We start from the raw sequence: 24,527 nt of genomic DNA, 5'->3' as shown, positions 1-24,527 counted from the left end.
GACGACTTGATCCCATCAATTTCCATCAAACAAGTCCCACAATCATCATTTCCAACTGAATTTAATCACCATCCGCGCATTCAAACTGCGACCGTTTTCATAAACCATCCACTCCAATTATTTCGATGCTCCCCCAATTTCGCCCCCCCCGAACTCCAAACTAATCACCATGCATTATTAGCTGCACGGGTGATGGGATAAAAAAATCGCATATGTGGACTTTCCGACAATTTCAATTTGTCCATCCATTCATTCTACACATATCGACATTTTGTATCACCATTTATCGATTGAAATATTATATATAAACTCATACATTTTGATGAACATTTAGAAGCTTGAATTTAGAGTGTTTTATTTATCTGTCTTGTTCAAAAGTTTGTAAGATTTTAACGCACACATTTTGATTAACATTTACTACTTTGTAATTCAAAAGTTTTTAAATTTTTATATATTTTCTAAATTTTAGAACATATTTCTAGACAAAGTATGTTAATTTCAAATTATGTTGAAAGCTTTAAGATTTGTTTTATTAAATCAATAATATTTTCAGTATTTGAAAGAATTCCAATAGATCAAAATCTAGAAGAAAAGTTAAATATTGGAGTAAACATAGAAATAAAAAGCTCAATATTGTTAATTTTCATGTAATTCAGAAAACATTCATATACATATTATATTATTTTAAGTAAATACAAATTCTGCTACAAAACTATTCTACTTTTCTTTAATAAAACTACTTATTATGTAATTATACGTTTTCATAAATAAAAAGAGTAGAATAAATTACATTGTGTTATAATGTTGAAGAGCTCGAGACGTTCATAAGCATTGAATTTCACTGTTCGTAAATATTTTCTCATTTTCTCATCCATTTGGCTTCCACTTAATTAAAATATTAAAGGGCTGCATAAAATCCGATAAGAAAAATGAGGGAGTCGTTAATGAAAATCCCACTCTCCGTTTTTATTTCTCTATTACAAAGCCTTCTCCGTTCCTCCTCCCTTGCCTTCCTTGGCATAAATACTCGGCGCATCCACCATTAATACACGTTTTATTTATAATTTTATATTTATCTTCTTTTCATAGACAACCTTTAGTTTTTTAATTTTTTTGTAACTTTCTCAGTATTTCTCATAATAATTTGTCATAGATTATTTTAATTTCACCCGCCATTAATTTACCTCCATCATTCTCATATTCTCGAATAAATATTGAGAAGTTTTAATTTTTTTTTTAATATATTTTTCTTATTTTACAAAATTTTCTATTCTTCTTACATATTCATATTACAACTGAATCTTAGTTTTCATGTAACTTAATATAGTTTTAATATAATATTACATCAACATCTTTGAATTCGTTCTTTTTTAAACTTTATCTGAATTTAATTCTTATACCTTTTACTTGAACATTTTCGACTATTGAAATTTATTAATTTATTTAAAACTTTCCAAAATTTGTACCTTTTTCTTGAACATTTTCGACTTTTAAAAATTTCTTAATTTATTTACAACTTCCAAAGTTTATATACTTTATAGTATTAAAATAACATCCTGACTTAAATAAATTTTTATTAAGTTTTTATTTATTTTACATCTTAACCTTTCACTAGTCACTGAAACTAAGATAATTTTAAATAGTTAAAATTTGTTAACTTTTTGTATATTTATATAAAACACTAATTTGTAATAACAAAATCTACATAGATAGAGAAAAACATAAGATTATATTGATTAACCTAAATTAGTCAACACTACTATAAAAGAGAAATTATAAGTATTTATTGTCTAGTAAAAAGTATATAGAAAAAGATTTTGCGTTTTAACATTTTACAAAAATTGCTTTATATTTTTACTTCTTTAATATATCTTCTTTCATGTTACTTGCATAAAACGAAAAATGTTATAGTTTACAAATTAGTAGCTTGATTTATTAGTATAAATATTTTTTTGTTAAAATTCATATTAAATATTTTTTTAATAAAATGTTAAACTTGGATTTGGTTTCGAAAACAGAGAAAAATTAAAATTTTGTTCCAAATTTTTTGGAATAAATTGAAAATAAATATATAATTTTTTTATATAAAAATTATGAAAAGTCATGAAAAAAGAGAATTTAAAATTTTATACCAATTATTTCATAGATTCATTAAAACATATATAAATGTATACAAATATACCAAAAATTATGCAAAATTAGTATACTATTGTAAAATATATTACATTCTAATCAATCTTAGATAAATTAAAAACGTAAATTTAATTTTACGATAAAATACCCGGCGCATCCACCATTAATCCACCTTCATCATATTTTCCTCATCGTATTTGTCTTCTTTCCTTAGTCTGAACACTTAACGTTTTTTTTTTTTGCGTAATCTCGAGTGGACCTTCGGTGCTCGTGCATCTGAGCCCTCTGGATTAATAACTGCATTAACGGAATGAAATTGAAGCGAAAAAGAGCCGAAAAGGAAGGAGGAGATAAGCCCCTTCGTCTTCAGCTCCGGCCCTCGTTTTTCTTGCTGCCACACCCCGCGACCCGCGCCCAGCCCATTCGAATGTAAACGGTTCTCGACTATTTGCTTTTCTTTGCGTCAGGAAAAAAAGGACGAAGCGCTGCCGTTTCTGTGTAAACTCCACGCTAATTGAACGGAACGTTGCGTTACGTGATTCACGCCTATTCAAACTCGTTTATCAACCATCAGAACGATTACACCTTCAAAACCGCTACACAACCAATTATGTGTGTCTGTATGCATGTTTGTATAGTTTTTTTTTAACACGATGTACGAAAAGTAAAGCGTCATAAATCAACGTTGACAACGTTGGGAAAAAATTGCCCTTAATATAAGAGAGAACACGAACGACACATTGTTGAATACATCTATTAATTAGCGTGCAGAGATTAATTGCGTCAATTAAATCACTATTAATATCCACGCTGACGTTTTAATTAATATTTGCATAAGTCTTGGCCACGCTCCAACTCGCTACCAAATACCTACCAGCCATATTAAACAATAAAATCTGATCAAGTTTTCCGCAAAATCATCAATTATAAAATTATAATATAGAATTAAAGTTAACACTACTTATAGGAAAGATGCAAATATTGTACGACTTGTGGTATTTCGTATACTAGGGTAAATTTACTATACTTATATTGAAGAAAAGTAAAGCAAAAACCGGACTAATCGAGAGACTAAATACATATAAAAAATAAACCGCACAAAAAGTGACTTGACTATATAAAAATAGGAAACCATTGCTTTTGTATAAACATATAATTTTGTCGATAGTTTTATTTTATCAATATTTTTAAACTAAATGTAAATGTTTCAGTATAATTATAGAATTAAATAAAATAGATTTTTGTGATACTTACCACAGTGCGGCTTAGATCAATCTGGATTCACTATAGTACGGTTTGAAAATTTCAAAAGAAACTAAATTAAAAAAAATGTTTTCCATTAAACTAAACTAAATCAAGTCTATTTTTATACAGTTCTCAACTAGTGCGGTTTCAAACAATTCATGATATTTATGGGACCGCATTTATTACCCGCACTATGCGAAGTATTTATACATATAAACATGACCTGAAGCAGAATACGTTCGTTATATAACGGATATGAATAACACATGGAATGGCGTGTTTCAATTGGTTGGAAATACATAAGTTATATATTGTTCATTCGGACGGTTTACGAAAATCGCGCTCATTTGTTGTATGCATGGGTGACCTTGCCTCAAAATCCCCCAACGCATTCATCATTTTTACGTGGATGAGCATCCATAATTCATGGTCGTCCGATCCGTTCTGTCCATCCATTATATCTAGTTTAATTTTATTTTTATTCAAATATTTTTTTTACCAGTAATAAATATTGATTTATCGTCTACAAAGATTTGAAGAGTAAAGTTTTAAAAAGATGAAATAATTAATAACGAAACAAACGAGCACCGACCGACAATAGCAACGGCAACGGCACACAATATGCAATCAATAAACAATGAGCACGGTGTTACGTAATCATATTTTATAACCCTTTCGGTTGACGGATAATCGATGGATGGGCGGAGGTGGGTGCTGGTATGTTTGTTGGTGTCGGCGATGGATGGGGAAGGCATCCCAATTATCTGAAGGGCCCGGAGGCATTACGTAATTGGATTGCTTTGTCGTACGCGTGCATTCGCGGGCCTCCTTCCTTCTTTTCTTTATATCATTCTTTTCCTTTCTACTTTAAGTTCAAGTACGTTCGGGCATCGATGATACCCAATTGTCTGTCACATTGTTTTTCGTTTTATTTGATTCATATATAAACGAGATGGCTATGGACCAATTGGATATTGTTTGTATTATTTCAATAGATGAAGTGTAGCGTCTCAGTCAATTATACAAAAGAAAGGAGAACTTGTTACAAATTAATAAAATTTTATCTACAGAAAGTAAAGTTTTCGGTAAAAATAGAATATAATAAAACTGATTTACATACAAAATAAACATGCGAAACCAAAGACATTTGTTTATAGTTGTACTGCGATCCAATTCCTAATAGTATTTCACCAGTTTCTCGCTTTGACACAAGGTGACAGCTGTCATTTTAGGAGACAATAAAAATATGACGCCATTCAATTTTATGTCGACATCCATAGGTTAAGAAACATAGTAACATTTGCTGATAATACACCAATCTTGATGAAATATAAAAATATAGAAACTAAGTTATTTAAAGGAAATCTTTTCAGTAAACTTTAATGGCCAAGATTTACCTAAATCAACTTAAGTTAAATACTCAAATAAAATTCTGAAATCTCTACTAGACAAAGGTTAGATTTGTGAGTAGGTAATAAAAGTATAGAATCTTATATGTTGTAGTAAGTATTAATAACGTTCAAGACAAAAAAATAGTATTTTCCTCTAAATTCATAAAAATCAGTTTGTCTGTATCTAAAAGAAAATAACACTCTGAAATAATATGACAGCTGTCATTTTTTAATTGATTAAAATTTTAATTGACGATTGTTATTAAAAGTGATAGAACTTGTCTGTTTTTAACTTAAAATGTAATTAAATTACTAATATTTAACACAATTACATAATCAAGTTTCTTAGAAATCGATATTAATTGAGAGAATTGCTATATATATATAAGGTTTTTTTTTCTTCGGTTGAGTAATCATTTCGATGATTAATCAGATCATGCATAATTTCGTAATTAATTCAGAATAACGAAATCAGCATTCCAGTCTGGTTTCGCTCGTCCCGTGTTCGCATTAAGCTTAACACTGAAATTTCTCACATAAAACTCGGTTAATTGGAGAGGCAAATCGGATTACGTCTGCGAAATCGTGACGGCGGCAAGTGCTTGAGTGGATGGCAAGTAGTTGGAGGGGGGGAGACACACAGTTTTCCCAGCTTTTTCATTACTAACGTGTTATCTTTTTTCTCTCCGTCCGTCTATATTTCTTCAGGTGATTTATTATACTGTTATGATTACAGTTCCATCATGGGCAAACGGACCGAAAGGATGCCTCCTCACCGAACTACCCTCGCTCACCGTCTTGTTCATTCCAGAACAATCCGCCGTCGAATTGACATCCGACTGCGGTTTAGGTGGCACCAAAAGGATCGCTTGCAAAGGAAATACTGTAAGATATTATTACTTAATTCTAGTATCTGTTTGTGTACACAATACCTCGCATAGTCTGGATAATCGGTTCCGATAATATGTTTGAAACCGGACAAATCGAGGATTTTAAATTTATGTTTATATTACTCAATTAAAAATGTGTTTGTTTCGAAATTTTCAAACTGTACTATAGCGAAGTATTGCTGTATCTCTACTCAACTTAATACAATCAATAATTCTTTCAAATTACATATTGATATATTTAAGCAACTTTTTTATTTCAAATAATTTTGATATTGTAAACATGAATAGTTTTTATAAATTAAAATCAATAGACTTTTAATTTTTATAAAGATATTTCATGTTTTAAGACATTTATTTACATAATCTTATTGAATAATAAAATTTGTTAGTGTCTTACGTATATCACTTAGTAATCTATCATTTTTCAGCATCTCTGATTTCGAACTTACTTTTAATTCATTAACAATAAATAATACAATTTAAGTCATCAAATGCATAGTATTTTTATTTGATAATTAATTTATTGTATCTAAACATGTAACTTTAAAAAGACATGTTGGATGGAGGTAATATTTTATATACTTACGCTATAAGATGAGATGAGAGAAATCTTTTCTAAGCTCAAGTGGATTTATTTCTGTATAATGTTGATTCTATGTTAAATGAATGGTGGTAATAAATGAGGTGTATTAACGTGGAATTGGGGTAGTGAATGAAGTAAAGCGTATTGTTTTAGGATCGGGATGAGATTATGAAGCGTTTGGCTTGTAATGAGGGTGTTGTGGACGAGGCTATGGATGATGATGAGGAGAGGGCGGAATCTCCGGCGCCGACCGCGATAAATCAGGATCCAACGTACGGCAGCACAAATGGGGCTCATGTGTCGAACACGAGAACAACTAAGCCTTGGATCTGGACATCAAACACAATAGACACGGGCGATTACGGATTGCCGACGAGACATAGGAGGGAAACGGAGGAAGACACAATGGTCCCGTCGTCGACCCTCAGTTCGGCCACAGAGAAAATCAGCCCCAGAATCGAGGTATTGACTGCGGCACCATCGACTCCAACACCAAATCCTCAAACCCCAACCACGATCCCAACACCAACACCAAATCCAACCCCGTCTCCAACGGATTTATCGAGCTCGACGGCGCCAGAGCTTGAGACGACGAGCACCGAGCAGGGAACGGATGAGTACCCCAGCGCCATCAACCAGGGACAGCTGTTCAGCATCATAGAGAACGGCACGATCTTCGATATAATAGAGCTGAATGGAACAGAAGAGAACAGGACGGTCTCGATGGAGGACATCAGACAGCAAACAACCGTCCCTTCCGATCCTCCAGCCACCTACACAACAGTAATCTATCATAAGGAACCCACCGAAGAGTCTCCCGTCACCAGCAGCCACAAAATCCCGAAAACAACGAACAAGGCTCGCAGCTCCCTGAACGCCATCCCATCTCAATCACCTCAGAAGACGCTCTCCAAGGAGATCGAGATGTTCCCGATTGTCGGCAACTCGTACATCAAGTTGAACAGGACCAACCGCAAGGAACTGCCCAACTACGGCGACAACATGGTCATCCCCAGCGTCCACAAGACCGTCGAAATTCGCATCCACGAACCGGGCAAATTGAACGTGACCAAATCTGCGTTTCTGGTCACCACCAAGAAGGCGCCCAAAACAATGAAACCGCAAGAACCCACCGCCTCCGTCGACGTGCAGACCACAACCAGAGCCCAGGAATCCTTCGACTCCGAGCCGACAGCAAAACCGAACAGGCAAAGGCAGCTCACGCGACCGCAGAGGCGCTCCTTCTATCCGTACTTCTTCAGCAGAGTTCTAGGCTGAACGTGAAGTTTCACCAAGAAACTTCCAACAACAAAAATAACATCTAATCAACAGTTATTATAAAATAGGTAAGATTATTTATTTATTACAAATATCGGTTTACATTCACTCAAACTTACAAATCAATTTCAGAAAATATTAATTTATTAAATATTCAAAACTTAATTCTTAAATTAACACACAATTAAGACATTAATAATATTGCTATTTCTACATTATTTAATTTACTTTTTCTAAAATATATCTAAAACTAGTGAAAATTCATCATTCCAATTTACAGGATTTAATGAAAAGCACTAATAATTAATATAACCTAAATTTTGAATATAAAAAATATAGATATAAAAAGTATTGTAAGAATATAAATTATAATTTAATTATATTTATACAGCTTTTTTTCATATTTAATTAAACTAAGTTAATAAATAATTATAATATGCAAAAAAATATTATATAAATATTAATTGTTATTTTTCGCACAAACATCATTGCTTTTAAGTAATGAAATTATTACAAAATATATTAAATCTTCTAATTTGCAAATTCATAGATGTCGTTTTCTTCCAAATCTATAATTGCAAATCAAATTGTATGTAAAAATATAAATTGTCAAAAATAAATTTTCTTACATTCTGCTGATTCATTTTTTTTGTCACCTTTTGGAACAATATCATCATAAATTGGTGCCCCGTTTTTAGAAACTAAAACAATTTGTTTATTGTGAATTTCTTAAAATGTTATTTTTCCATATTTACTCACCGCTCGTTAATTCCTTCAATTGATGCTCGTTCTTCTAAAATTTAATAATTAGTTTAATTTGAGACACGTATATAAATCAAAATTATGCTTTATATAAAAATGTATTGATTCTACGTTGATTACCTTGGATTGCTCGGAACTTACTGCTGTTCGCGCTTGACACCCTGAAACATTTAGCGTAAATTATATGTTCCAACATTATTTTCAATTTTCACTCACTTGAATATATTTTTATTAGAATAGCAGCAATAACTACAACGACTATAATTATGCCAACTGTATAAACTGCACTTTTCGATAACAAAAATGTATCTGTTTCTGTGATACGATTAGCATCCAGTGTGCACTTTTCGTTCAATTTTCTATTTGAAAAAATCAACTTTTCCGCCAATTTCAAATCTATATATTTGATGCAATTGTTGTTTATATCAAGAGACTTAAGAAGATCCACATCGGTGAACATGTTTGCTTCGATGGATGTAAGCAAATTGTAACTCAAATCCAGATATTCCACTTTCGGTATTGATTTTGTTTCCAATGATGTAATCACATTGTTTGATAGTGATAAATTCCTTATCAAGTTCATCGCCGAAAAAGAATTTTGTGATAAGTACGTAATTTGATTGTAGCTCATATTTAATAAAATGAAGTCGGAGTTTTCAAAGTTAAAACTGGTGATGTTATTGCAGCTCACATCGAGTTTGTATGTTTTCGATATATTAACAAACATTTTAGAATGTATCAGTATTAGTTTATTGTTATTAATGTACATTTTTTTTACTTCCGGTATTGACCTGTCTTCTAAATCTTCTATAAGGTTATGGCTTAACTCTAAAACATATGCTTTTAAACCTATCAATGATGAAACCGTAATCATCTTTATACGATTATGGTTCAAATTTAATATTTCCACGTACGATATGTCAATAAACATGCTTGCATTTAACGTTTCAATTAAATTATTTTCTAGTGATACATGTATAGCCACAGGGATCGATTTTTTTTGCAAAAACTTAATTTGATCATGAACTAGAAAGAAGTCGATGAAAGGTTCACTTCTTTCAAAGATACCTATTTTCAATTCCGTTATATTACTGTGATATATACTCAAACTTTTAATTTTTAATCCTTTAATTGCATGACTTACATTATTTATATCATGAACTGTCAGAAAGAGATTTGATATCGAAAAAAAAATCAATTTTTGTATATCATCACTGTTAGTGTTTATCAACGTTACATATTGCAAATTGTAGCAATTATTTCTATTTATTATCCTTTCGTTATTGTAACAATACAGATCACATTCAGTATTTATGTAACATTCTGTTCTTTCGGCACTTAAATTAACAAACCACGAGAAAAGAATAAAGAGTAACATTTTAAAATCACAACTATTTACTTTAAATACATCCATTTACGTACACACACTTACTTTGAATGCGTATAAAGTAAACCCATTTATTTTATCGACGCATAATGATAAATACTAATTTCCGCAATTATGCGTTGGCTAACCCCAACATCCTTCTCGGAAATCCTACAAAGCCATTGCAAAATTACAAAAAAGAAGTATTTTTTTATCGAATTATAATTTATTTATATACATTTGCAATACATAATTGCACCATCCAGTAATTTTCCATCCAAAAGTATATCTGGTTATAAAATGTGAGGTACACAATACCGTTAATGTGTTTCCTTCTTGGTAAACTGATCGGACACAAAGTGACAACGTTATTATAAAAGTTCAACTGAAGAACTTATCTTCTACTTTTACTTTTCACTTATTCCTTCGAGCGGCCGTCAGGAAGTACTCTTCCTATCCCATCTCCATCTATCTCTTGTATTTTCATTGAAACTAGTTGAAGAAATACGCTAGATGTTTTTGACCAAATATTATGCAGATTTTATAAAAAAAGGAAAAGTGTCTAATCCCGTTTGTCTTCTTTCTTGTATTCGTGTTCATTTTAGAGCATACCTTAGAACTAATTTCTGTTATTTTTTTAATTCATGTAAGAAAAATTTAAATATGTCTTTACTTGTTAACTAGTTCACATCTTCAGTTGCTAAACGTTTGATCCTCAAACTTTAAGAAACTCTACTACAATTTTACAATACTTCATTTTACATGTGAGAATCACATTCTTTTAAGTATACAAATCGATCTCGCAAGAAATTCTTTTTGTGTTAGGAAACTTAGTGTTTAACAATATTCCCATTTTATGCAAATATTTATGTTTTTAATGAAAATAATTAATTTATTTTTACATTTTAAGTATAAGCCTCAAAAACTTTGAATTATATACATTTTCAAAAACTAGTATAAAGTCAAATATATTTACTGATTTTCATAATATTTCTTACAATATTAATATAAACAAATAAACAAAAATAAAATAAACTATTAAACATTAAAAATTGCATGAAACGCAGCAAATTGTGTCCACTCTCCTCATTGTATCTTCATGAAGCTGAGCGAGGGACCAAATCTGAAAGTTTCAATTGATTCAAAAGATTGAAAATGCACAAATATTAAATATTAAGTTACATCCGTAGGATTCACGTTGTACAGCAATATCGTTGATCTCTGAAACGTCATATTCAATATAATTAATTATTACAATTAGGTAATAAACTTGGTTACCTTCATATTCGTTTGTAGCTTCTAAAAGATAAAAAAAATAATTATTAATTTATTTTCTATGAAATTATATTATTTTATTAAAGGTATGTAATACTCCGTCATTGATGCTTGACACTGCATTTGTAACTGGGACTACAACTATAATTAATTAATATTAATTCTTACAAGTAAAATTGTTAAGCTCCAAGATTTAACTATATAATTGGGATGCTTGAATGTAACATATTACGATCATTGTATTAATTACCTTCATATTCGTTTGTAGCTTCTTAAAGATAAAACAATAATTATGAATTGCTTTTCTATTAAATTGCATTATTTTATTACATACCTACGTATTCTCCGTCTTTGATGTTTGATACTGAATTTGTAACTGGGAATACAACTATAATTAATTGATATTAATTCTTACAAGTAAAATTGTTAAGCTCCAAGATTTAACTATATATTTGGGAAGTTTGAAATGTAACATATTACGATAATTGACTTAATTACCTTCATATTCGTTTGTAGCTTCTAAAATATAAAAATAAATTATTAACTGCTTTTCTGTGAAATTATGTTATTTTATTACATACCTACGTACTCTCCATCATTGATGTTAGACATTGGATTTATAACTAGGTCTACAACTGTAATCAATTGATATTAATTCTTACAAGTAAAATTGTTTTCTTCCCAGATTTATTTATGTAATTGGGAAGCTTGAGATGTAACATATTACGATCATTGTCTTAATTACCTTCATATTCGTTTGAAGTTTCTAAAAGATAAAAATTAATTATTAAATGCTTTCCTATGATATTATGTTATTTTATTACATACCTACGTATACTGCATTATTGATATTAGATACTGAATTTGTAACGCGATCTGTGTATTAATAAATAATTAAAATTATTTCTTAATTCTCAATAATACTAAATGAATCATAAATTTGTACAAAACAGAAAAAAACTAAATGGTTAAATCAATTATTTTTAATCAATAATGATTATATTCTTTTCATCCCTACCATAAGGTAACTCTGCGTTGGGTGTATCAGGATTCTGAAACACAATAATTATTTAAAGTAAATTCGATTTAAAGGATTATGTATCAAGAGATGAACGATTTGTTTTTTTAATAAAATGTTAATTACCGTTAAATGGACGCAATGCCTTGAGGATTTAGCTAATCGTCCTAAAACATCGATTAAAAATATTATGTTCACAAAATAAAATTTAACTCACTCACTTGAATATACCGTTATTATAATAGCGGCTATAACCACAACTAACATGACTAATATGATAATTGCAAAACCTGCACTTTTCGATATCAAATTTTCCGTCATACGATTAACATCCAGTGTGCACTTTTCGTTCAATTTTCTATTTGAAACGATCAACTTTTCCGCCAATTTCAAATCTATATATTTGATGCAATTGTTCTTTATATCAAGAGACTTAAGAAGATCCACATCGGTGAAAATGTTTGCTTCGATGGATGTAAGCAAATTGTAACTCAAATTTAGATTTGTAACCAATGGTATTGATTTCGTTTCCAATGATGAAATCAAATTGTTAGACAGTGATAAATTCGTTAACAACTTCATTCCCGAAAAATAATTTTGCGATAAGTATGTAATTTGATTGTAGCTCATATTTAATGCATTGAGCTTAGAGTTTTCAAAGTTAAAACTGGTGATGTTATTGCAGCTCACATCGAGTTTGTATGTTTTTGATATATTAACAAACATTTTAGAATGTATCAGTATTAGTTTATTGTTATTAATGTACATTTCTTCTACTTCCGGTATTGACCTGTCTTCTAAATCTTCTATAAGGTTATGGTTTAACTCTAAAGAAAATGCATTTAAACCTATCAATGATGAAGCCGTAATCATCTTTATACGATTATGGTTCAAATTTAATATTTCCACGTACCATATGTCAATAAACATGCTTGCATTTAACGTTTCAATTAAATTATTTTCTAGTGATAAAAATCGAGCCACAGGAATCGATTTTTTTTGCAAAAACTTAATTTGATTATGAACTAGAAAGAATTTGATAAAAGGTTTACTTCTTTCAAACATACCTGTTTTCAATTCCGTTATATTACTGTCATATATACTCAAACTTTTAATTTTTAATCCTTTAATTGCATGACTTACATTATTTATATCATAAACTCTCAGAATGAGATTTGTTATCGAAAAAAAATATAATTTTTGTATTTCATCACTGTTAGTGTTTATCAACCTTACATATTGCAAATTGTCGCAGATAGTTAAATCTCTTATTTTTATCCTATCCTTATTGTAACAATACAGATTACATTCAGTACTTAAGTAACATTCTGTTCTTTCAGCACTTAAATTAACAAACCACGAGACAAGAAGAAAGAGTAACATTTTAAAATCACAACGATTTATTCTAAATACATCCATTTACGTACACACACTTACTTTGAATGCATATAAAATAAACTCGTTTATTTTATCATCGCATTTTCATGATAAATACTAATTTCCGTAATTATGTGTTGGCTAACCCCAACATCCTTCTCGGAAATCCTACAAAGCCATTGCAAAATTACAAATAAGAAGTATTTTTTTATCGAATTATAATTTATTTATATACATTTGCAATACATAATTGCACCATCCAGTAATTTTCCATCCAAAAGTATATCCGGTTAAAATATGTGAGATACACAATATCGTTGATTTGTTTCCTTCTTGGTACCCTAATCAGAGACAGAGTGACAAAAGAGTTTAACTTCTGCTTTTACTTTTGCACTCACTCCTAGTAAGTCAGTACTCTTCCTATCCCATGTCTATCTATCTCTTGTAATTTCATTGCAACTCTAGTAGTCCACTCTTTGAAGCTAGTAGAAGAAATACGCTAGATGTATTTGCCTAAAGTTCTTTGGATTTTATAAAGAAAGAAGTGTTTGCGTTATTTCTTGTATTCGTGTTTCTTCTACAGCATGTAATACCTTAGAATAGTGATTCTCAAAGTGTGGGTCGCAACCCCCAGCAGGCGAAAAATATTTGGGGAGTCGCAGAAAAATTGATGACAGACGGGAGGGTATGTTCTTCTTCGTTTTTCTACACATACCCACTCTTCGGGGAGTCCTTTAAATTTTTTAAGTGCAAAAGAGGGTCGCGGACCAAAAAATTTGAGAAAAGACAAATCAATATTTGTAGAAATCAAACCAACATATTCCAATTTTTTGCACATTGCAATAACTCGTAATTCTATCGTTGCGTTTTTACTACAATACAGATTGCATTCCTTATATATTTCACATTTTATTTTTTGAGCACTTAAATTAACAAAACACGAGAAAAGTATTAATAGGAACATTTTTTATGATCGCAACGTTTTTACTTTAAATACGTCCATTTACGTGCACGCACTCACTTTTAATGCGTATAAATGCAACAATCGTTTCAGATTTGAGACAAAAATGAGTTCGCGCAATCATGATTTGGTTAACCCCAACATCCTTTTCCATAATCATACAAAAATAATTGAAAACAATTATAATAAAACTTATTTATTTTTATTTATTTTATAATAAGTTTTATTTTAATTAAGATTATGATAGAAGATGGTATACTTACTCCTGGCGAATCCAAAGGATGCTTGAAAAATTCGCATGAGTTTGTTAGTAAATGCGGCAATGGAAAACTCGTTGTGTTGCACATTCTCTCGTCAATCATATAATACCATATGATGGACTTTTTGAATGTTTTCTGAAGATGTTACATTTTCTTGGAGAATCATCTTCAAGCTTAATTTTTCTTCACCTAAATTTTCCATCTTCTCCATCTATATCTTGTAATTTTATTTGAAACTAAATACAAATAACTTGTTTATTGCCGATTTTGTGCATTACAATATATACTGTACAGAAATTAGGGTTCGATTGAAAACCTTAGTTTATTCAAGAAGGTGGATGTATAAGAAAGGTTTGAAATCCCTGATCGAGATTTGAAAGTAGATACAGAAAAGTATTCAAATAATTATTTAAGATATATTGCTTATTGAGATATTATGTATTTACTGAATTTCAAGTAACAACAGACTCTAAATATAATATTTATTATAATATTCATATAAAGTAAACAAAAATAGAAAACATTCATGAGAAATTATCATTTACGTTGATATTATAACTATTAAGCATTAAAGAATGCGGGATCAAATCTGAAAGTTTCAATTAATGAAAATAGATATAAAATACACAAATATTAAATACTAACTAACATCCGTTGGATTCTCGTTGTACAGCAATATCGTTGATCTCTGAAACGACATATTCAGTAAAACTAATTATTAAATTTAAGCAACGGACTTGATTACCTTCGTATTCGTTTGTAGTTTCTAAATGATAAAAAAAATATTATTTATTGCTTTTTCCATGAAATTATGTTATTTTACTACATACCTACGTATCCTCCATCGTTTTTGATATACACTGCATTTGTAATGCGATCTGCAATAATAAATAAATAAAATTAATTGTGACATTTAATAAAATCTAAATTTAAAAATGTTGATTTAATCGTAAAATAGAAATATAGCCATTACATCAAAAGCAACAACAATAACAAAGACGATTATTTACATCATCATTGCACAACTTTTTAAATTGAGTAATAAAGTAAGAAATTAACTTAAACTGTTTTTTTTTTAATAAGTGCGCATAACTGATGATGAAATAATCAATTAGACCACATACTTCCTATACAATGATGTAAATAGCTACTTATATATTACTTATCTATTATAAATGATTGATACATTTTACCGCAAACTAACAAAGAAAAGTAAGTTGTGAATAATTATTCAAAAAAATAAGCATTTTCTATATTTTAATAAATGTATATACAAAATAAAAACAATTTTATTTTAATATATTTAATTTTCATCCTTTCGTAATGTCTCTACATAATTTCCATTTATTTCAATACATTTCTTAAATCTCCTTCAAAACACTCCTCAAAATTGGCTTTTTTGGAGCTTGTCAACTTTTAATTAATGATCTCTTCATTGGAACTAAAGACTTTTTTTTTTCTTCTTGAAATTTGGCATGAAATCTTGTTAGACTTTAACAAATTGAGAAACAACGTTTTTTTCAGAAAAAAATGAATTAATGCCAACTTAGCTAACTTTTGTTCATTATTAATAGAAAAATATATTAATAAATACTTATATTAGGTTTTTTTGTAAATAAGGAAGAAAACATTTCTCTGTATTTCTTCTTTACAAAATATAAGTCAACTAAGTCTACTAACTTTGAATGCGATTAGTGTATTTTCATAATAAAAACTTATTTAATATACGAATATTTTGCCACACGCTTTTCAAACTCAATGATCAAAATTGAAAATATTTATACAAAACATAAAAAGTAAATAGTTAACCAATAATAATTATATTCCTTCCATCCTTACCATAAAATAATTGTGCATTATAGGCCCAATCGGAATTCTGAAACATGCAATAAATAATTAAAGTAAATTTGATGTGCGTTGCTTTGAAGCAATATATAAAGTATTATGTATTAAAAGGCGAACGATAAACTCTGATTGGTCATTTGAATGAAACGTTTCTAGTCTACGTAGGAATAAAGAAAAATTTAATTACTTTTTTTCTACTATTGTTAATAAATAACAAATCGTTCACCTCTTAATGCAAACTTATTTTTATTATAAATTAATTACCGTAAAATGCTTTGAGAATTTGGTGAATCGTCCTAAAACATTGTTTAAAAATATTATGTTCCCAAAACAAAATTTAACTCACTCACTTGTATATACTGTTATTACAATAGCGACAATAACTAATACAACAAAAACTGCACTATTCAATATCAAAAATATGTCCATTTTCGTGATATGAGTACTGCACTTTTCGTTAAATTTTTGATTCAAAATCAATACTTGTTCCATCAATTTCAAATCTGTCTCTTTGATACAATTGTACCTTATATCCACAGACTCAAGATAATACACATCGGAGAACATGTTTTCTTCGATGGATGTAAGTAAATTGTAACTCAAATCTAGATATTCCACTATCGGTATTGAATTCATTTCCATCGATGTAATCAGATTATTTGTTAGCGATAAATTCTTTAACATCTGCATCCCCTCAAAAGACGCTTGCACTATGTGGGATATTTTATTGTGACTTAATTTGAGTATGCTCAGGTTGGAATTGTTAATTTTGCAATTCGTTATTTCGGTGATTTTATTATAACTCAATTCGAGGATTGACAAGTGCGAAATATTAACGAACATTTTTGAATTAATTGATGTCAGTTTATTGTTGTTCATGAACAATTTTTCTACTTCCGGTATTGATCTGTCTTCTAAATCTTCTAACTGATTATGGCTTAATTCCAAAATAATTGCTTTTAAACCCATCAGTGATGAAACCGTAATCTTCTTTAAACAGTTATTATTCAAATATAAGGATTGCACGTAGGATATATTAATAAACATGTCTGCATTTAATGATTTAATCAAATTGTTATTGAGATATAGATAAAGAGCCATAGGAATCGATTTTCGTTGCAAAACATTAATTTGATTATTTACTAGCGATACGGTTCTGAAAGATTTCTTTTCTTCAAACATACCTGTTTTCAATTCCGTAATAATATTTTCATTTATATTCAATCTTTCAATTTTTAATCCCTTGATTGCACGACTTATATTTTGTATATCATTAGATGTTAGAATGAGAATTTTTATTGAAAAAGGTTTCAATTTCTGTGTTTCACCAATATTAGTGTACATCAAACTGACATAGTTCAATATTTTGCACGTAGTAATAGTTACTTCTATGGTAGCGTTTTTAGTACAATACAGATTACATTCCTTATTTATTTCACATTTTATTTTTTGAGCACTTAAATTAAGAAAACACGAGAAAAGTATTAATAGGAACATTTTTATGATCGCAACGTTTCTACTTTAAATCGTTGTTGACGCGCTCACTTTTAATGCGATAAATGCAACAATCGTTTCAGATTAAAGACAAAAATAAGTTCGCGCAATCTTGTCTCGGTTAACCCCAACATCCTTTTGCATAATCATACAAAAATAATTGAAATCATTTATTTACATTTTTATTTATTTTATTACAATTTCTTAAAATAAATGCACCAACCTAATAAAATTCGTCATTCTATAGAATACCTAGGCAATTTGATAATTAAGGTGTGATATTTGATCGTCATTCTTCATCCATTTAAAAATTGATGGAATGAATATATTTGTCCATAATCCTATATGTGATTGATTCCATTTGTGTTTCTAATTCTATCATAATATCAGTATTTATATAATTTTTAATAGATCCGCCAGAAAATTTCGTATATGTAATTTAAATTTCTTGAGTTTCTTCAACATACATATTTTTGCGCCAGATACGTATTTCACCGATATCTTTGCACATAGTAAAATATCATAATAGCTTATATTTAGTATCAATTAACAAACCATGAGAGAAATTGGAAACAAAAAAAAATTAAATAGGGCGACTAATAGCCAAATGGTTAAGTCGCCGTTTCGAATCCTGGTCAAGGTCTTTTGTGAGCCCTCCCGGTGCTTGCAGCAATAAGGCCATCGTTCATCACAGATGGACAGTGAAATGAATGAGGTTCAGCCAAGTCGATGGACATTGACAGTGTTAAGGATTGCAGCAGATTCATTGTTGTGTTGCACATTCACTCGTCAATCTAATACCACATCATGGATTTTTTGAATGTTTTCTGAAGATGTTACATTTTTATGAAGAATCATCTTCAAGCTTAATTTTTCTTCACCTAAATTTTCCCATCTTTTCCATCTATATTTTGTAATTTCATTCACCACTTTATATGACACCATTGCCAAGTACCTTCCACAAGAACTTCAGTACCATCTACTTATATATAAATATATAATTATAATTATATATATATAAATATCAACTAACATCATCTACCAATAGTAAACTTCATATAAGAACCAATCTAGGTAACCAATAATCATATAGACCAGGGGTTCCCAACTGGGTCCATGTAGACCCATTTGGGGTCTTTGGAGTTTAGAAATTTTATTTATAAAGTTTTATGAAATTATACAAAAATTCTAATAAAATCCAGAATAATTTGCTTCTCCATATTTAATTCAGTCCATTGATTGTTGAAAGGCAATCGTTTGCAAAGTTTCAGATAAATCTTTAATTTTGTAACAGTTTTGTTTATTCAAGGAGGTGGAAGTAGAAGAAAGGTTTGAAATCCCTGATCGAGATTTAAAAGTAGATACAGAAAAGTATTAAAATAATTATTTAAGATATATTACTTATTGATATATTATGTATTTACTGAATTACAAGTAATAACAGACTCTAAATATAATATTTATTGTAATATTCATATAAAGTAAACAAAAATAAAAAAACATTCATGAGAAATCATCATTTACGTTGATATTATAACTATTAAGAATTAAAGAATGCGCGGAACGCTTGGAGGGACCAAATCTGAAAGTTTCAATTAATAACATATATTGCAAATACCAGAATATTAACTTACATCCGTTGGATTCTCGTTGTACAGCAATATCGTTGATCTCTGAAACGACATATTCAGTAAAACTAATTATTAAATTTAAGCAACGTACTTGATTACCTTCGTATACGTTTGTAGCTTCTAAATGATAAAAAAAAAATTATTGCTTTTTCTATGAAATTATGTTATTTTACTACATACCTACGTACCCTCCATCGTTTTCCATATACACTGCATTTGTAACGCGATCTGAAATAATAAATAAATTAAATTAATCGTAAAATAGAAATGTAGCCATTACATCAAAATCATCAATAATAACAAAGACGATTATTTACATCATCATTGCACAACTTTTTAAATTGAGTAATAAAGTAAGAAATGAACTTAAACTGTTTTTTTTTAAATAAGTAAGTTAAAATGTAAGTCGATTTACGTACTTTTACTCACTTTGAATGCGATTAATGTATTTTCATAATAAAAACTTATTTAATATACGAATATTTTGCGACACGCTTTTCAAACTCAATGATCAAAATTGAATAAATTTCTACAAAACATAAAAACTAAATTATTAACCAATTATTGATAATGAATAATAATTATATTCCTTCCATCCTTACCATAAGATAATTGTGCATTGGGCGTATCGGGCGTATCGGGATTCTGAAATATACGATAAATATTTATAGTAAATTCAATGTGCGTTGCTTTGAAGCAATATATAAAGTATTATGTATTAAAAGGCAAACGATAAACTCTGATTGGTCATTTTTAATGAAACGTTTCTAGTCTACATAGGAATAAAGAAAAACTTAATTAATTTTTTTTCTACTATTGTTAATAAATAACAAATCGTTCACCTCTTAATGCAAACTTATTTTAATTTGAAATTAATTACCGTTAAATGCTTTGAGAATTTGGTGCATCGTCCTAAAACATTGCTAAAAGTATTATGTTCCCAAAACAAAATTTAACTCACTCACTTGTATATACTGTTATTACAATAGCGGCAATAACTAATATGACAAAAACTGCACTATTCAATATCAAAACTATGTCCATTTGCGTGATATGATTACTGTTCAGCATGCACTTTTCGTTAAATTTTCTATTCAAAATCAATACTTTTTCCATTAATTTCAAATCTGTCTCTTTGATACAGTTGTACGTTATATCAAGAGACTTAAGATAATACACATCGGAGAACATGTTTGCTTCGATGGATGTAAGTAAATTGTAACTCAAATTTAGATTTTTCACTTTTGGTATTGAATTTATTTCCAGCGATGAAATCAGATTATTTGTTAGCGATAAATCCTTTAACATCCTCATGCCCTCAAAATCTTCTAACTGATTACGGCTTAATTCCAAAGTAATTGCTTTTAAACCCATCAGTGATGAAGCCGTAATCTTCTTTAAACGATTATTATCCAAATATAAGTATTGCACGTAGAATATATTAATAAACATGTCTGCATTTAATGATTTAATCAAATTGTTATTGAGATATAGATAATGAGCCATAGGAATCGATTTTCGTTGCAAAACATTAATTTGATTATTTTCTAGCCATACGATTCTGAAAGATTGTTTTTCTTCAAACATACCTGTTTTCAATTCCGTAATAGCATTGTCATTTAAATACAATTTTTCAATTTTTAATTCCTTGATTCCACGACTTATATGTTGTATATCATTAGATTTTAGAATGAGATATGTTATTGAAAAAGGTTTCAATTTCGGTATTTCATCAATATTAGTGTAAGTCAAACTGACATCGTTCAATATTTTGCACTTAGTACTAGCTACTTTTATGGTAGCGCCTTTACTACAATACAAATTGCATTCCTTATTTATTTCACATTTTGTTCCTTCGACACTTAAATTAACTAACCATGAGAAAACTAGGAATAAAAACATTTTTAAGATTGCAACGTTTTTTACTTTAAATACGTGCATCTACGTGCACGCACTCACTTTGAATGCATATAAATGCAACAATCGTTTCAGATATAAAACAAAAATGAGTTATCGCAATCATGACTCGGTTAACCCCAACATCCTTTTCCTTCCATCATTTTTATTTATTTTAATACAATTTCTTAGAATAAATGCACTAACCCAACCCAACCCAATAAAATTAGCCATTCTATAGAATACTTAGGCAATTTGATAATTAAGGTTTCCATTACCGGTAAACGTAATGCTTGATGTGATATTTGATCGCCATTCTTCATCCATTTAAAAATTGATAGAATTAATATATATGTCCATAATCCTATATGTGATTGATTCCATTTGTGTTTCCAATTCTATCATAATATTTATATAATTTTTAATAGATCCCCCAGAAAATTTCGTACATGTAATTTAAATTTCTTCAGTTTCTTCAACATACATATTTTTACGCCAGATGCGTATTTCACCAATATCTTTGAACATAGTAAAATATCACAATAGCTTACATTTAGTATTAATTAACAAACCATGAGAAAAGATGGAAACAACAATAGGGCGACTAATATCCAAATGGTTAAGTCGCCATTTCGAATCCTGGTCAAGCCTTTGTGAGACCTCCCGGTGCTTGCAGCAATAGGGCCATCGTTCATCACAGATGGACAGTGAAATGAATGAGGTTCAGCCAATGCGATGGACATTGACAGTGTTAAGGATAGCAGCAGATTCACAGTGAAAGGAAATAGTGGAATCGTAGAACATAAATATACTCTAATCAAAATCATCATAATGGGAACTATCCACCGGGAAAGATTACCTACCTAATGTCAACCGCGATCTTAAATTTACTCAATGTTCACATTGATGATCAAAATTATACAACATACAAAAAAAAAAAATCGATATGAGAAAATTCGAATATGACAACTTGGGGTGAAATATGATTTTGTTCCGACACATTTTTCAAACTAATTGATTGTTAACAGTAGAGCTCGAAAAGAAACTGTTACAATGCGTATAACCGACGATAAAATAATTGAGGTATTTCCTGTAAAATAGTTGACGTATTTCATATAAAATGATACAAATAGCTCAAACATATATCTGCAAATTACTCATAATTCAAATAATTGATAAATGTTACCACAAACTGTGTAATATTTTATAATTTCTTATAATAAATATTATATATATATATTTTTTATTATTAAAATAAAAAAATCAATGCATTAAAAAGAAATATTCTGAACAAGATTTTACAAAAAAAAAAAACAACGTAATTAACATAATAATTAAACATATCACGTTTTTTTAAGAATGCTGTGAAATCTGAAATTATACATAAAAATAAATATTAATAACAATTGATAAATTACTCATATTCTACAGATTTTGTTTCTTCGTTAATTTCTGTAAGAAATAATTGATGATTTTACTTTTATTCGTTACAATATACCTACGTAAATTTCATTAAGACATATCATAAACTGAAATATATATAATCAATCGATTGAAACCATTTTGATATCATCCGTTTTACCATTAGATGTCCCTCTTGTTGTCTCATCATTCTAAAACACAATAATTATTTCAGTAAATACCAGAATTAAATTGAAAGCTTTCTAGGAATTTATTACCTTTAAATTATATGTAGAGGATTCGGCGTAACGTCCTAAAACATTGCACAAAAAATATTATGTTTCCAAAATAAATGTTAACTCACTCACTTAATGCAATTGCTGTAACTATACCAACCAAAATCAATGTTAGCATTAAGAAAATTGCAATCATCAAGTTGGATGTGAACTTTTTTATTTTGGATGTGTCCTTTCGATTTAACTTGCACGTTTCATTATCCTTTTGATTCGAAACGTTCATATTTATTAGATGAAAATCGGTCGATTTGATGCAATTATAATTTATATCCAGAGACATTAGATAATCTATATCCTCGAACATACTAGTATTGATGAAAGTAATTAAATTGTAACTCAAATTCAGATTTTTCACTGTCGGTATTGAATACATGTCGAGTGATGCGATCAGATTATTTGACAGCGATAAATTCGTTAAATTCAGCATCCCAGAAAAAGAATTTTCCGATAATTGCGTAATTCTGTTGTAGCTCAGATCGAGGTTAATTGTATACGAAATATTAACGAACTTTTTGGAATCAATTGATGCCAGTTTATTGTTGTCTAGTTTTATATGTTTCACTTCAGGAATTGATGCGTCTTCCAAATATTCTATACGGTTATAGCTTAAATCCAAATAATCCGCTTTTAAACCCATCAGAGATGCAGCCGTAATCTTCTCTATATTGTTGTTGTCCAATCGCAGTATTTTCACGTGCGATATGTTAACAAACGCGTCTGCGTTCAACGATTCAATTAAATTGTAATGCAGATATAATGTTTTAACGGCAGGAATCGATTTCGTTTCCAAAAGTTTAATTTGGTTACGATTTAGTGCTAAGGTTTCGAAAGGTTTGTTTTCATCGAACGTACCTGTCTTCAACTCTGTTAAGTTGTTTTGATATAGGTACAACTTTTTAATGTTTGTTTCTTTAAACAAATCGTCTATATTCTGGAGATCGTTTTGTTGGAACATAACTACTTTTTCAATTGGATAACGCTTTAACTTCTGCCAAACATCGACATTGCTTTTTAATAATTTCACAACTATAGTTTTGCAGTCTGTAGAACTTTCTAAATCTATGATGTCGTCACTTGCGCAATTCATCGTGCAATTCTCGTCAATTTTACATATTGTTTTCTCAGCAGCACAATTACCGAACCAAACGGAAGCAAGCAAAACAACAATCGCTGCGAACATTTTCAACGCACAATTGTTACTGCGCTTATTTTCAAGGCGCTTCGAATGATCTGGGCGTTTTTTCCGCTAACCACCGGCATGACAGTCGGGATTTCCATAGCATGCAAACAACAACATGTTTTATTATTAATAATCAGAGACGGATTTAGGCTGCAACCTCTTTTGCTATAAAAAAAAAATTAAGCCAATTTTGGCTTCACTAGAATAAGATCATCAGTCTTAGTCCAGGGACCCGAAATAGTCTT

The 24,527-nt window shown here is 29.6% G+C and overlaps 6 protein-coding genes and 1 long non-coding RNA gene across 10 annotated transcripts in view; 1 reads left to right on the top strand and 6 right to left on the bottom strand.

Moving 5' to 3' along the window:
* The window catches only part of LOC108567182 (flocculation protein FLO11), a 78,917-nt gene extending 71,302 nt beyond the window's left edge, over positions 1 to 7,615 (top strand). Inside the window, exons 5-6 of the mRNA XM_017927513.1 lie at positions 5,506 to 5,654; positions 6,396 to 7,615. Coding sequence (XP_017783002.1) covers positions 5,506 to 5,654; positions 6,396 to 7,520 — 1,274 coding nt within the window. The 3' untranslated portion in view covers positions 7,521 to 7,615. The remainder of the gene's footprint in view (positions 1 to 5,505; positions 5,655 to 6,395) is intronic.
* Positions 7,616 to 8,001: 386 nt separating this feature from the next.
* On the bottom strand, positions 8,002 to 9,264 carry LOC108567134 (leucine-rich repeat-containing protein egg-6-like). Its single transcript, XM_017927407.1, has 5 exons — positions 8,499 to 9,264; positions 8,403 to 8,443; positions 8,280 to 8,313; positions 8,150 to 8,221; positions 8,002 to 8,089 (listed from the first exon to the last, which is right to left on the bottom strand). Exons 1-5 carry the CDS (start codon positions 9,211 to 9,213, stop codon positions 8,052 to 8,054), a joined length of 900 nt encoding a protein of 299 aa, XP_017782896.1. The 5' UTR covers positions 9,214 to 9,264; the 3' UTR covers positions 8,002 to 8,051.
* Positions 9,265 to 10,701: 1,437 nt separating this feature from the next.
* On the bottom strand, positions 10,702 to 13,018 carry LOC108567163 (leucine-rich repeats and immunoglobulin-like domains protein 1). The gene is made up of 11 exons (XM_017927474.1): positions 12,163 to 13,018; positions 12,068 to 12,108; positions 11,942 to 11,975; positions 11,752 to 11,799; positions 11,669 to 11,689; positions 11,505 to 11,558; positions 11,422 to 11,442; positions 11,258 to 11,311; positions 11,174 to 11,194; positions 10,831 to 10,869; positions 10,702 to 10,771 (listed from the first exon to the last, which is right to left on the bottom strand). Exons 1-11 carry the CDS (start codon positions 13,004 to 13,006, stop codon positions 10,746 to 10,748), a joined length of 1,203 nt encoding a protein of 400 aa, XP_017782963.1. The 5' UTR covers positions 13,007 to 13,018; the 3' UTR covers positions 10,702 to 10,745.
* A 2,055-nt stretch (positions 13,019 to 15,073) lies between these two features.
* LOC108567164 lies at positions 15,074 to 15,418 on the bottom strand. 2 transcript variants are annotated; one of them, XR_001891238.1, is made up of 4 exons: positions 15,370 to 15,418; positions 15,285 to 15,305; positions 15,189 to 15,227; positions 15,074 to 15,128 (listed from the first exon to the last, which is right to left on the bottom strand). It is a non-coding gene; the product is annotated as an uncharacterized LOC108567164 (long non-coding RNA). The 2 variants fall into 2 exon arrangements; XR_001891237.1 differs by having other exon boundaries at positions 15,085 to 15,128; positions 15,185 to 15,227.
* Positions 15,419 to 16,343: 925 nt separating this feature from the next.
* On the bottom strand, positions 16,344 to 17,866 carry LOC108567114 (leucine-rich repeats and immunoglobulin-like domains protein 1). The gene is made up of 3 exons (XM_017927387.1): positions 16,735 to 17,866; positions 16,649 to 16,680; positions 16,344 to 16,415 (listed from the first exon to the last, which is right to left on the bottom strand). Exons 1-3 carry the CDS (start codon positions 17,726 to 17,728, stop codon positions 16,344 to 16,346), a joined length of 1,098 nt encoding a protein of 365 aa, XP_017782876.1. The 5' UTR covers positions 17,729 to 17,866.
* Positions 17,867 to 19,385: 1,519 nt separating this feature from the next.
* Positions 19,386 to 21,462, bottom strand: LOC108567161 (carboxypeptidase N subunit 2-like). 3 transcript variants are annotated; one of them, XM_017927472.1, is made up of 7 exons: positions 20,475 to 21,462; positions 20,390 to 20,421; positions 20,112 to 20,154; positions 19,690 to 19,737; positions 19,601 to 19,629; positions 19,513 to 19,551; positions 19,386 to 19,460 (listed from the first exon to the last, which is right to left on the bottom strand). In XM_017927472.1, the coding sequence occupies exons 1-7, from the start codon at positions 21,448 to 21,450 to the stop codon at positions 19,419 to 19,421; spliced, it is 1,209 nt and encodes a 402-aa protein (XP_017782961.1). In that variant the 5' UTR covers positions 21,451 to 21,462; the 3' UTR covers positions 19,386 to 19,418. The 3 variants fall into 3 exon arrangements, 2 of the variants coding, with proteins under 2 accessions (XP_017782961.1, XP_017782962.1); XM_017927473.1 differs by having other exon boundaries at positions 19,609 to 19,629; XR_001891236.1 differs by lacking the exons at positions 19,386 to 19,460; positions 19,513 to 19,551; positions 19,601 to 19,629 and having other exon boundaries at positions 19,724 to 19,737; positions 20,390 to 20,432.
* A 1,351-nt stretch (positions 21,463 to 22,813) lies between these two features.
* Positions 22,814 to 24,301, bottom strand: LOC108567160 (insulin-like growth factor-binding protein complex acid labile subunit). The gene is made up of 3 exons (XM_017927471.1): positions 23,175 to 24,301; positions 23,085 to 23,119; positions 22,814 to 23,018 (listed from the first exon to the last, which is right to left on the bottom strand). The coding sequence occupies exons 1-3, from the start codon at positions 24,280 to 24,282 to the stop codon at positions 22,950 to 22,952; spliced, it is 1,212 nt and encodes a 403-aa protein (XP_017782960.1). The 5' UTR covers positions 24,283 to 24,301; the 3' UTR covers positions 22,814 to 22,949.
* Positions 24,302 to 24,527: the final 226 nt, after the last annotated feature.

Source organism: Nicrophorus vespilloides, unplaced genomic scaffold (assembly GCF_001412225.1).
Source record: "Nicrophorus vespilloides isolate i.1.1-1 unplaced genomic scaffold, Nicve_v1.0, whole genome shotgun sequence".
Taxonomy (NCBI): domain Eukaryota; kingdom Metazoa; phylum Arthropoda; class Insecta; order Coleoptera; family Silphidae; genus Nicrophorus; species Nicrophorus vespilloides.
This window is presented reverse-complemented; position numbering and strand designations above follow the sequence as displayed.